At 39.2% G+C, this 12,731-nt stretch overlaps 1 protein-coding gene across 1 annotated transcript in view; it reads right to left on the bottom strand.

The window, feature by feature from the left end:
• FRAS1 (Fraser extracellular matrix complex subunit 1) overlaps positions 1 to 12,731 on the bottom strand; it is a 441,423-nt gene that overhangs the window by 135,026 nt on the left and 293,666 nt on the right. Inside the window, exon 30 of the mRNA XM_024754112.1 lies at positions 4,455 to 4,608. Within this exon, the coding sequence (XP_024609880.1) occupies positions 4,455 to 4,608 (154 nt within the window). The remainder of the gene's footprint in view (positions 1 to 4,454; positions 4,609 to 12,731) is intronic.

Here is a 12,731-nt window from a genome sequence, read left to right as displayed (position 1 = left end):
AGCAATGGAATCTAAATCTAAACATCACCACCAACACCACCAACCTGTTTCTATGGCTTATTCTTTACCTGAAGCTACTATTTTCTTAAAGTGAGATTGAAAATACAAAGGTGTTATAGAAACAATCAAAATTTCCCAAGGAGAATATGCCTTCAAGTGAAGACCAAGGAGAAGAATGGATGAACTGCTAAAAACAAGCCACGTTCCCATGAAAATGCATCTAACAATAAATCTGAAAGAAGTCTCTCTACCTCTCAGATAGTAAGAGGGAGAGAAGAATGTGTGTGTATGTGTGTGTGTGTGAGAGAGAGAGAAAGAAAGAGAGAGAAACTGCATACATCTTTTAAATGTTCTGTAGGAGGATACCCAGATCTTAGTGCCCTAGACATATCAGGTAATTGATAGTGCACTTTGATTACCCCAGAGAAATGTGTTCTCTTATTCAAAGGAAATACTCATTCTAATATTGATAGGCACTAAATTCAAGTTAAAAATGCACATAATATCCTGGATAGTGATGAAATACTGAAGTAATAGAAAAACATCAATATTCTTATTTTATTCTTAAAATAATCATGTGTAGAATCAACTCACTCTAGTTTCTTTCTTGTACTGTTTCTCATTTATACTTAAGCCACCAATTCCATTACCCATCTCTCCCTGGTTCAACTTCTGTTCATAAGATCTTGCTAATAAACATGCTTTCCCAGGATGCGGACTGTTTATGAATGTGAGTAGTTGCAAAATAGTCTGGAAGGAGATTTCCACAGTGAAAATGTGGAGAGTAGAAAAACAGAAAACATTCAAATGCCAATTTCCTGACTATTCTGCTTTATAATAGGAAGGCAAAGCAGAATTTTCCTAACAAGTCCTAATGAAATAAACCTATTTTTCAGATTAAAAAAAAAACAAAAAACATTGCGATACTATGCAAATTAACAGGAATCATAGGATGCTGGTTAATCCCGTTAATTTCAACTCAGTAAACAGTCAGTGAACACCTGTTAAGGGCTAGCTACTGTGGTTAGCCCTTTGGGGTGCGGGACTCAAAGATCAGTAAGATGCAGTTCCTTCCCCTTGAGATCAGCCCCATAAGCACCTGGGAGCCTCTGTGCGATTTCCAGTAGGTTAATGGCACGAAGTGATTTAGAACACAGAATATACGTGAAAGTTCTGTTAAAGGGGCTGGACTTTATTTTATAAAAATGATAACAATAGTGGCTAACAATTATGTGGACAGTTTGGTCAACTATAAATCTGCTGTAAAATCCAGATGAGAGATGGGAACCTGAACTAAAGCAACAGAGGTAAGATTGGAAACACGTAAACAGATACAAGAATCCTTGAGGAAGTGGAAGCAACAGAACTTGACAAATGTGGCTGTAAACGGTAAGAAAGAGGGAAGAATCAGATGATCACCTATTAGGTTGGGTGATGTGTAGGGAAGCGATGCCACAAATGGGATGAGCTGGTAGAAGAAAAGATGAAGAGTTAGAGTTCAGCACAGGGTATGATGAATACAAGGTACCTTTGTGCCAAGCCCATGAGTAGACAGGGAGAAATACCGATATTTTGTAGGGTTCACTCCATCGAGGTGAGAGCTTTTGCGTAATACCTCACCTCTGCTTTTATCATAGTATGACAAAATCAAGGAGATGACTCTAAATATATGAAAATCCAGGTTTAAAAAACAGTCCAGGCTTAAAAAACAGAAAATAACATCTACTAGTGATTTCCTTTACACTGAGCTCAATATTTTAACCAAGAAACTTTATGGGAAAATGTAGTAGGTATTAAGAGTTAGAATCTCGGGATTTTCCTCTAAATCCAGGTTTAAAAAACAGTCCAGGCTTAAAAAACAGAAAATAACATCTACTAGTGATTTCCTTTACACTGAGCTCAATATTTTAACCAAGAAACTTTATGGGAAAATGTAGTAGGTATTAAGAATTAGAATCTCGGGATTTTCCTGGTGGCACAGTGGTTAGGAATCCACCTGCTAATGCAGGGGACACAGGATCCATCCCTGGTCCGGGAAGATCCCACATGCCGTGGAGCAACTAAGCCTGTGCGCCACGACTACTGAGCCTTCACTCTAGAGCCCGCATGCCACAATTACTGAGGCTGTGCGCTGCAACCACTGAAGCCTGTGCGCCTAGAGCCCGTGCTCTGCAACAAGAGAAGCCACCGCAATGAGGAGCCCCTGCACCGCAATGAAGAGTAGCCCCCGCTCTCGGCAGCTAGAAAAGCCCGCGCAGCAAAGAAGACCCAACGCAGCCAAAAAAAAAAAAAGATTTGCGTTAAGTGGGCTTCTCATTCCCACCTCCTTTTCCACTCCTGAATAGCTCCTAAGGGTAATGCGATTTGATTATTACCAGCAGGGAGCTCTGAACACACAGAAATAGGATTATGTTCATAGGAAGAAGTTAATTAAGAGAGTTATATTAGGAAAGGGTCACGTGAGTCAGGCTTACTTACATGGCATTTATCAAGCTGAAATGGCTTTAAAAAAATCACTTAATTCCGCATTGTTCTATTTAATACTTAAACGGAATATTGGGATATTGGGCTATCTTTAGGAAATTTAATTTTTTGACTTTTAATGCTCAAGACAAAGGTAAAGAATTTAATACATCAAACCAGTCAAAGGTTTTTAGAGCTGAAAAGGACTTAAACATTGTCTAGCTTAAAATCAGTGGGTGAAATACGGCAAAGTTGAATAAGGTCTGTGAACTAATTAACAGCATTGTATCAATGCTAATTTCCTGGTTTTGATTATTGTCCTATGATTATGTAAGATGTTAACAATGGAGGAAGCTGGATAAAGGATATTCAGGAGCTCTTTGCAACATATTTTTGCCACATTTCAGTAAGTCTAAAATTATTTTAAAATAAAAAGTTAACTTATCTAGCTTCATCTTTCAAAGAAACTTACGGCTCAAGGGGGTCCACCTGCCTTCCTCAAGGTTACGCAACTATAATACATGACAGCCCAGCTAGACTGACTGCTTTATAATTCTATCAATTCTTGATTAGATTATGCTTTTCAATGCCTTTGTGGACTCTATACTTATTTTTAAATAGTATGAAAGTTGATTTTTTCCTCACCACAGAAAATACACAATTAAAAACATCTGATAAACCTGAGGAAAAACGGATTGTTATTTCTCTGCTATTTGTCACGCCAAGCAATTTTAATGAATATATTTTTCATTTTCAGGTGATTATTTCTTTTAAAATATCTACCTGCCTGTTGTTTTTATTTTTATAACATTTTGTCATCTCCTTACAGTTTCGATCCCTTCTTTTGTGTCTTTAAATCTTTTTAAATATGCTTATTTCATAGTTTTTGTAAGCTTGTTCCTTCATTGGAAACCTTGGGGTTTTAATCTTCTTGTTTGTTTTAGTTATGGTATTATAGATTGTTTCTTCATATGTTCTGTAATTCTGAATTCTGAGTTAATCTTCAGTGGTTTTATCTGTGAGAATCTTGTGTGGTCTGGAGTTGAGGATGGACATTCCACAGCAGTTAATACTAGTTTCTGCAAGGGACCCAGGAAGTACCATTGGCCTGAGGTCAATTTTCATATTAATGCCTCAGCTTTGGGTTTCTCAGACTATGCACACAGTATAACTTAACCTTGGATCTTCAGGAGAAACAGGGCTGAATTTCTGAATTCTCAGCAGACTCTTTTTGCTCCCTCTGAGCCCTGGGAAACACAGGTAAATTTCTTTGCCATCTCTCTGTGCTAGTGAGCTTCTTGTCTTAATTCCAACCTTCTGTCTCTGCACGGGCATTAAATCCCAAGCCCCCAGGTTACTGAGAGATACACACAACCTCTCAGGCAAGCTATGCCATCAGCTCCTGCCCAGATTGGCTTTCAGTTCCTTCTCTGTGTCTGGCACTTGGAGATTTCTCTGTATTCTTGGGAGGTCAGCTATGATTGCCTTATAGCTCTGAATCTCTTTTATCCATCATTTCTAGGTGATGATGATGGGTTATCATACTCTACTATCTTGCTAGAAGTGGAAGTATCAATGGAGATCTTGAGAAATGTTTTTATGTAAAGTCTTTTCTTAAAAAGAAAGTCTCAAGAAGTGCGGTGATGTTCTGGGAGGGACACAAGGTGGAGTTTGAAAGCCTGAGGTTTGACACTGTATTGACATATTATTAGCCAGGTGACTTTTAACAAGTTACTTTCTCTGTAAAATGTAGTTGTTTTAAAACTTAAATTTTAGGTTTAACTATACTATGTTTACATTACTTAGCATACCAATAATATGTATACAGCAATGATAGCTATTGTGATTATTCTGTCTTTAAAGGGGATGCCTGGGGTATTAGAAAGCTGAGTTCACTGGAAACACACCCTGGCTGTGTGGCTTTGTACAAAAGCAAGTCCAAGACTGCTGAATGCAATGATGACATCATGACAAGGGAAAAAACGAGTTACCAAATTGGGGGTGCTCCTGTGTAATTTTGTAGATGATTTCTGAGGCTCTGGCACCTGGAGCTTCAGCCTGTAAGATTCTGTTGGTAATCTGCAGCATCCCGCCTTCTGGAACCCACACCACTGAATTAGCCACAAGTCGAAGACCTCTATCATTCTAGGATAAAGAGAGAGTACAGAATTAGGTCCAAGCAAAAAAAAGAAAATACTGGTCCTTAAAAACATAAGTTATTAGGTCCTATTGCTGCTAAAGATTGCCTAATAAGAGATTCATAGCTTTAGAGTCATACTGTGAACAGTATATGTGTAATTATGTGTAGATATATGTATGTGTCTGTATATATGTACATACATATATCCTACTTTTTCTCCTAATTCATCATAAGCACATAACTTGTATCATTCAGGGAGACTAAGTCTCTCCATTTCTTTCTTTCATTTGTTCATCTACCTGTCTTTCCATCTTCCCCATCCCCCTATATTCAAGAACTATTCATTAAACACCTATTATATGCCAGATCTTTTGCTAGAGGCCTGAGGTATATAAGGCTGGCTGAAATAAGACCTCAGTTTCAGAACAGACAGTCTAGTGGGGCAGACAGACATATAAAATAGGCTGCATCACAAGTGATGATCTAGAAGAAACTTGAGCAGGGTACTGTGGGAGAATAAAGGAAAAAGGAGATTTCCTCTTTGGGGAAGGAATGGTCAGGAAGGCTTTCCTATGGAAATACCATTTAATTCTTGAATGACAAAGAATGGACTTTCTAAGTGAAACAGACTCCAGGAAGAGGGCCCAGCCTAAGCAAAGACATGAGACAATGCACTCTGTGCTTAATAAAATATCCAAGTGACTGGGCAAGCAGAGTCTAGGGAGCTAGGGGAGGGGGGTGAATAAAAAGTGACCCCTAATGTAGGCTAGTAGAAGGTAGAAGCTGTGCTGTAAGTCTCCATTTAGCTTGTAGGCACTGTAAAGTCAACACGAATCTTCAGGGAAGGAAATGGGATGCTCAGGTTTGGGTTTTGGAGAACCTCCAGCAGCAAGGGATGGGAGAGGCTGGAGGTGGCGTGAATCTGGGGCTGCAGAAACCATTTAACAAGTTCTTGTAATGGCTCAGGTGAGAGAAGATGAAAAGGTGATTGCAGTGGGAATGAATAGTTAGAAACAGATTCCAGGAACACTACAGAGGCCAAACTGACAGGCCTCGATGACTGATTGAAAGTGAAGCCCTTAGAAACAACAGTTGGGAATAGCTGACTGGAAGAGATCACGTACTTAGCGCTCCTGAGAAGGCAACCATTCTAATTGCTAAAGCTAACGTCATGAAAAAGTGCTGATTTGCAAGGTGCACACCTCTTTCAAAGCCTCCTAATTGACATTTTCCACAGAATGGGATCAGTGAGGCTGCCTGTGTTCAGTTTTCATACTTGCAAAATCGGTAAATCTGATGTTTTCAAATAGGGCATTTCAGAAGGGATGTTATTCTAAATTATTGCTATTACTTTCAAATATGTCAGTAAACAGAACAGAGCAAACAGCATTCCCAAGAGGGAATGAACAGAAGAAAACAAATATTCATTTGCTGTCACTTGAGAGCATTTGCGCCTCTCAGGAGGTGGTCACAGCTATTTTCACCACAATCGCCAAGAAAGTGTCAGTGCCCAGGAAGACAGCAGCCAGCGTACCTCCCATGTGATTGGTGCTCAGGGGCAAAATCCCACAGAATTTTTTTTCTCTCACAATTGATTTACCACATTATTTATGAAAACATCAAGAACTTTGCATGTTACCTACCAGAATTCTGGGGGAAAGGGCCCTATTCACTCCAGCCGTTTTATATAACATAATACATTTGGACCCAGGAAGGTTCATTGCTAGAAATTTTTCTAATAGCAGCAGTCCATCCCGTTTGATTATGTGATGGAGATCAGTCACACACAGCAACCACGTTCTTGGACCGATGAGGCAGTGTGGTTTTTCAAATTCCAAGCAAGTAAATAAGCAGCGTGCCCTGATACCTCTCCTACTACATTTCTATATTGACTGTACTTTATCAGTACAATTCTCTGTAACTCCTGTGTAAGTGTCAATTTTTAGGAGACAGTTCTCCTTGCAAGTCAGTGTTCGGAGACCAGCAACATATGGGCGCTTCTTAGAATTTTAGACTCTCAGACCTTCTGAATCAGACCTTCTGCATTAGAATCGGCATTTTAATTTTTTCACCAGCTTTACTGAAGTATACTTGACAAATAAAAATTGTATATATTTCAGGTGTACAACATGATGTTTTGATATATGTATAGATTGTGAAATGACTACCACAATCAAACTAATTAAGCCATCCGCCACCTCACATAGTTATAGATATTTGTGTGTGGTGAAAACACTTAAGATCAACTCTCTTAGCAAGTATGCAATACAGTATTATTAAGTATAATCACCATGCTATACGTTAGATCTACAGGATTATTCATCTCTTATAACTGGATCTTTGTACCTTTGACAAATATCTCCCAGTTTCCCCCCCTCCACCCAGCAACCACCATTCTACCCTGCTTTTATGAGTCTGGCTTCTTTAAGGTCACAAATATAAGTGAGAGTGTGCAGTATTTGTCTTTGTGCTTAGCTTATTTTAAAGGCTCATCTATGCAGCCGCAAATGACAGGATTTTCTTCTTTTTAAGGCTGAATAATATTCCATTGTATATACAACCACATTTTGTTTATCCATTCATCCATTGATGGACACTTAGGTTTTTGTGTTTTTTTAACATCTTGGAGTATAATTCCTTTACAATGTTGTGTTAGTTTCTGCTGTATAACAAAGTTAATCAGCTGTACGTACACGTATATCCCCATATCTCCTCCCTCTTGCATCTCCTTCCCACCCTCCCTATCCCACCCCTCTAGGTGGTGGCAAAGCACTGAGCTGACCTCCCTGTGCTATGCGGCTGCTTCCCACTAGCTATCTATTTTACGTTTGGTAGTGTATATATGTCCATGCCACTCTCTCACTTCGTCCCAGCTTACCCTTCCCCCTCCCCATGTCCTCAAGTCCATTCTCTATGTCTGTGTCTTTATTCCTGTCCTGCCCCTAGGTTCATCAGAACCATTTTTTTTTTTTAGATTCCATATATAAACGTGTTAGCATACGGTATTTGTTTTTCTCTTTCTGACTTACTTTACTCTGTATGACAGACTCGGGGTCCATCCACCTCACTACAAATAACTCAGTTTCGTTTCTTTTTATGGCTGAGTAATATTCCATTGTATATATGTGCCACATCTTCTTTATCCATTCATCTGTTGATGGACACTTAGGTTGCTTCCATGTCCTGGCTATTGTAAATAGAGGTGCAATGAACATTGTGGTATATGACTATTTTTGAATTATGGTTTTCTCGGGGTATATGCTCAGTGGTGGGATTCCTGGGTCATATGGTGGTTCTATTTTTAGTGTTTTAAGGAACCTCCATTCTGTTCTCCATAGTGGCTGTATCAATTTACATTCCCACCACCAGTGCAAGAGGGTTCCCTTTTCTCCACACCCTCTCCAGCATTTATTGTTTGTAGATTTTTTTTTTAAGATGATGTTGGGGATAGGAGTTTACTAATTTATTCATTTATTTTTGCTGTGCTGCATCTTCATTTCTGTGCAAGGGTTTTCTCTAGTTGTGGCAAGTGGGGGCCACTCTTCATTGCGGTGCACGGGCCTCTCACTATCGTGGCCTCTCTTATTGCGGAGCGGGGGCTCCAGACGCGCAGGCTCAGTAGTTGTGGCTCACGGGCCTAGTTGCTCCATGGCATGTGGGATCCTCCCAGACCAGGGCTCGAACCCGTGTCCCCTGCATTAGCAGGCAGATTCTCAAATGCTGCGCCACCAGGGAAACCCTGTAGGTTTTTTGATGATGGCCATTCTGACTGGTGTGAGGTGATACCTCATTGTAGTTTTGATTTACATTTCTCTAATGATTAATGATGTTCAGAATTCTTTCATGCGTTTGTTGGCAATCTGTATATCTTCTTTGGAGAAATGTCTATTTAGGTCTTCTGCCCATTTTTGGCTTGGGGGGTTTGTTTTTTTGATATTGAGCTGCTTGTATATTTTGGAGATTAATCCTTTGTCTGTTGCTTCGTTTGCAAATATTTTCTCCCGTTCTGAGGGTTGTCTTTTCATCTTTTTTACGGTTTCCTTTGCTGTGAAAAAGCTTTTAAGTTTCATTAGGTCACTTAGGTTGTTTTTATAGCTTGGCTATTGTAAATAGTCCTGCAATAAACATGGGAGTGCAGATGTCTCTTCAAGACACTGACTTCATTTCCTCTGGACATATACCCCGAAATGGGATTGCTGGATCAAACAGTAATTCTATTTTTAATTTTTTGAGGAGCCTCCATACTTGTTTTCCATAGTGGCCGTACCAATGTACATTCCCGCCAACAGTGTATAAAGGTTCCCTTTTCTCCACACCCTCATCAGCACTTGTTATCTTTTGTCTTTTTGAGAGCACCCATTCTAACAGATGTGAGGCGGTATCTCATTGTGGTTTTGATTTGCCTTTTTCCTGATGATTAGTGATGTTGAGCACGTTTTCATGTACCTGTTGGCCATCTGTCTTCTTTTGAAAAATGTCTATGCAGGTCCTTAGCTCCTTTTGTAATCTTTTTTTTTGGGGGGAGCGGGCGGGCTATTGAGTTCCTTATATATTTTGGATATTAACCCCTTTTCAGATAGATGGTTTCAAATATTTTCTCCCATTCTGTAGGTTGCCTTTTCATTTTGTTGACGGCTTCCTTCGGGCACAGCATTTTAGTTTGATGCCTTTCCACTTATGTTTTAATAAGATCCCGGGAGATGTGGAGTCATGCTGAAGTGTGAGAAGCGTGGCCCAGAACAGAGATCACGATGGGCCTAGAATGGTTCTCCCAAACTCCACAGGCAAGCCTTTAAGAACATTTACACCTATAACAGAATAATACATATGCCTCTGTTTCTGAATTGTTTGTTTACAGTACATAAAAAGAAAACAGACAACTATCTAAGGAAAAGAAGTATAATTCTTCCCACTTCTTAGGAAGAAGACGGTTTTATCAGTTGCTTTGTTTTGGGAGAGTGTCAGGGAAGATTCAAGAAAAGATGAATAGAAGTCTATACACCACCATTTCTACAGCTAACATGTCCAAAATAAATTTTAACCTAATTTCCCCTGTGGTTCTGACATTTTGCAATTTTTTTATCTCCTTATACAGGCACACCTTGGAGATATTGTGGGTTTGGTTCCAGACCACTGTAATAAAGCAAACATCGCAATGAAATAAGTCACACAAATTTTTTGGTTTCCCAGTGCATATAAAAATTATGTTTACATTCTACTGTAGTCTACTAAGTGTGTAATAGCGTTATGTCTAAAAACACCAATGTACATACCTTAGTTAAAATTCATTGCAAAAAATGCTAACCATCATCTGAGCCTTCAGCAAGTCATAATCTTTCTTCAATAGTAACACCAAAGATCACTGATCACCATAATATAATAATTAAAAAGTCTGCAATATTGCAAAAATTACCAAAATGTGACACAGAGACATGAAGGGAGCAAATGCTGTTGGAAAAAAAATGGCCCTGATAGACTTGCTCAATGCAGGGTTGCCACAGACCTTCAATTTCTAAAAAACACAGTGTCCACAAAGTGTAATAAAACGAAGTATGCCCGTAGTTCTTTTTCTGCACAATATATTCCTGCATATATCCCTGTAAATTCAAGAAATCAGCCATAATTTCAGTTGAAGAATCTTCTGCCTAAGGGATGTTTTATATATCCTTCAGGGTACCACATTAGAAGAAAATGAAATCTCAACAAGGGATTATGAGGGCATAATTAAAACAGTGCTTTAAATTAAATGGTTCTACTAATTAATTTCATAGAACAATAGGCATAAAGAAATGCTGGTTATAAAGTTTAGTCATCATATACTGATTACAAATAAAGATATTAATGTTGTAAACCAGAAGTAAAGGCCCATGCGTGACCTTATCATTTGGAGGAAAAATCCCACAAACAAAATGAAAACTCCCCCCCTCCCCAATTAAAGATTGGAACATAAATGATGAGCTCAAATACGATGGTGTACCCCAACCCCAAGCCAAAATACTCAAGACAAAAATCTTTTAACTTTATTAAATAGAATATGACTGTAATTAGATATAACAGCAACCCTCACATTTTATTTATTCTGTAAAAATACTTTAACTTGTTACAGCTCATTTATACCATAGCTTTTAAAATTTAATCTTGGAGGGCACTGTGGATTTTAGGGAAGGATTATGGGGGGTGGCACATATAAGGTGAAAGATAGATGCTATTTACCAGAATGAAGAACAATGGAGAGATAATTGCACTGTTTTTGTGTGTGCCAGTGTGTATATGTGCCTCAGAAACTGCAGCTTCAGGTCAAGGATACAGAACCTTCTCTCCATGGAGGTCTCAACTGCTTTATAAACAAAGAAACAAACACATATTTCGTAATCAACAAACGCTTTTTGAGTGTATACTCCGGACAGTGTACCTTACAAGATGCTAAATTGAACCAATTCAGCAGGTCCAATAAAGTGAAACCTTGATATGTGGTGAGGATTTATTTATTTATGAGACAGGCAGAGTCTTATTCAGAGAAATAAACATGTTGATGCCACTGATATTTATAACTCTCACAAACATCCTTTTAATCAAACTGTGTCCCTATAAGACAACGCATGGGAGGACAGGTTTTAAGAAAATTGCGGGAAAGCCCAACAGGGCGTTTAGCTGCACTCAGGCCTTACCAAGGTCAAACAGCCAGAGAAGGCTCTCAGCAATAGAATTTTCCATCCAGTTCACAGCATGACACTTGGGGGCTTTTAACATCAAAGCATTATCCAGTTGCAGAAAATAACTGCTCAAACAACAACTAGTGAGGTCAGAAAGATCATCAGATTTATTGCCAAAGTAGAAAAAGGGGCATGATTTTCAGAGATGCTTTAATTAATGAAAAAGAAGGAAATTCCTTGAAAGCCCGGCAGCGGAGAGAAACCCACCAACATGCAAGGCTTCTCCCTGCCCACATTTTAGCCCGTATTAGACTCTGAATTTCTTTAGAATCATATCTCTAGCAGGCTTGGGTTTGGTAATCCACCCAGTTAATGAAAGCCTGTTCAGCAGAGCATTCTTTATTACCTTTTAATCTTTTTGAATTCTTTTGCCTCCTTCCCCAACAGAACATGTTTCAACATCTGTCTTGGGTCTATCTTCTCCTCAGCAACTCAGTATAAGCCTGGAGGGTGGCAGTCAATTTTACTCACTGCCAGGCCAAGGATAAAAACATAAATTTGGGGGAAGTGATGTGGAACTTGATAACTAAAAGTGGAACCACCAGCTCCTACCCTCAGTCTCAGATGGGCCACCCCAGCATCAGCTGAAGTGCCCAGTAGGCTGATGAATCTGATGCAAGGGATCAACTCAAAGGCAGGAACATAGGCACCAGCCCAACTCAAGCTGTTGCATCCACGCATCTATCTATCCATCCAACAAAAACGTACTAAACTTCTGCAATGTGCCTGGCTCAAGGCAGCAATACTGAAATAGTTCCTGCTCTCACAAAGCTTCCTTTTTCTATCCCTCAGTCCCTTTCCATCTATCTCACCAGGTTAAGTTTTATGTTGAACAACACTAGGATTCATTTTTACATCCATTCACTAGGAATTAGACCTAAAACCCTTTGTCATTCCATTTAAATCACCAGCTAGACATAAGCCAGTAACTGTCGTTACTCCAAATTTAACACACAGGTAGCTTCAGGGTAAGGGCTTACATGCCATCTTCAGAAATGGCTAACAGAACAAAATCAATCGTGGCTGACTATACAACGACTGGGAGTCATTAACAGTTAAGGCAATTTTTTTTCTTCTTGGGCTCCAGTAGACTTATGATTATAAACAGCTTTGTTTGTAACAAGATGTGGTGAGCCCACAGGGAAGATTCGGAGAGGCTTGGGGTCCAGACTGCTTGGATAAGACATTGAGAAAATGACTAAATTACTGTCTCCATTCTGTCCATTAAGGGGACAAGAATATATATGACCAAACCGCTGAAAAAAAAAATGAGCTAGAATGAACAAAAGCCATCTGGTTAAGTGTGTGGAGCCAGAACACACTTGATTTGAAATCACAGATCCGTCACTACATACCTTGATGAGAAATAAACATTTTTAAACCTCTGTAAATGTTTTTAAACCTCCTTTATTTCA

Source organism: Neophocaena asiaeorientalis, unplaced genomic scaffold, assembly GCF_003031525.2.
Source record: "Neophocaena asiaeorientalis asiaeorientalis breed wild unplaced genomic scaffold, Neophocaena_asiaeorientalis_V1.1 scaffold148, whole genome shotgun sequence".
NCBI lineage: Eukaryota > Metazoa > Chordata > Mammalia > Artiodactyla > Phocoenidae > Neophocaena > Neophocaena asiaeorientalis.
Note: the sequence above shows the minus strand (reverse complement) of the source record. Positions and strands in the feature narration are given on the sequence as shown.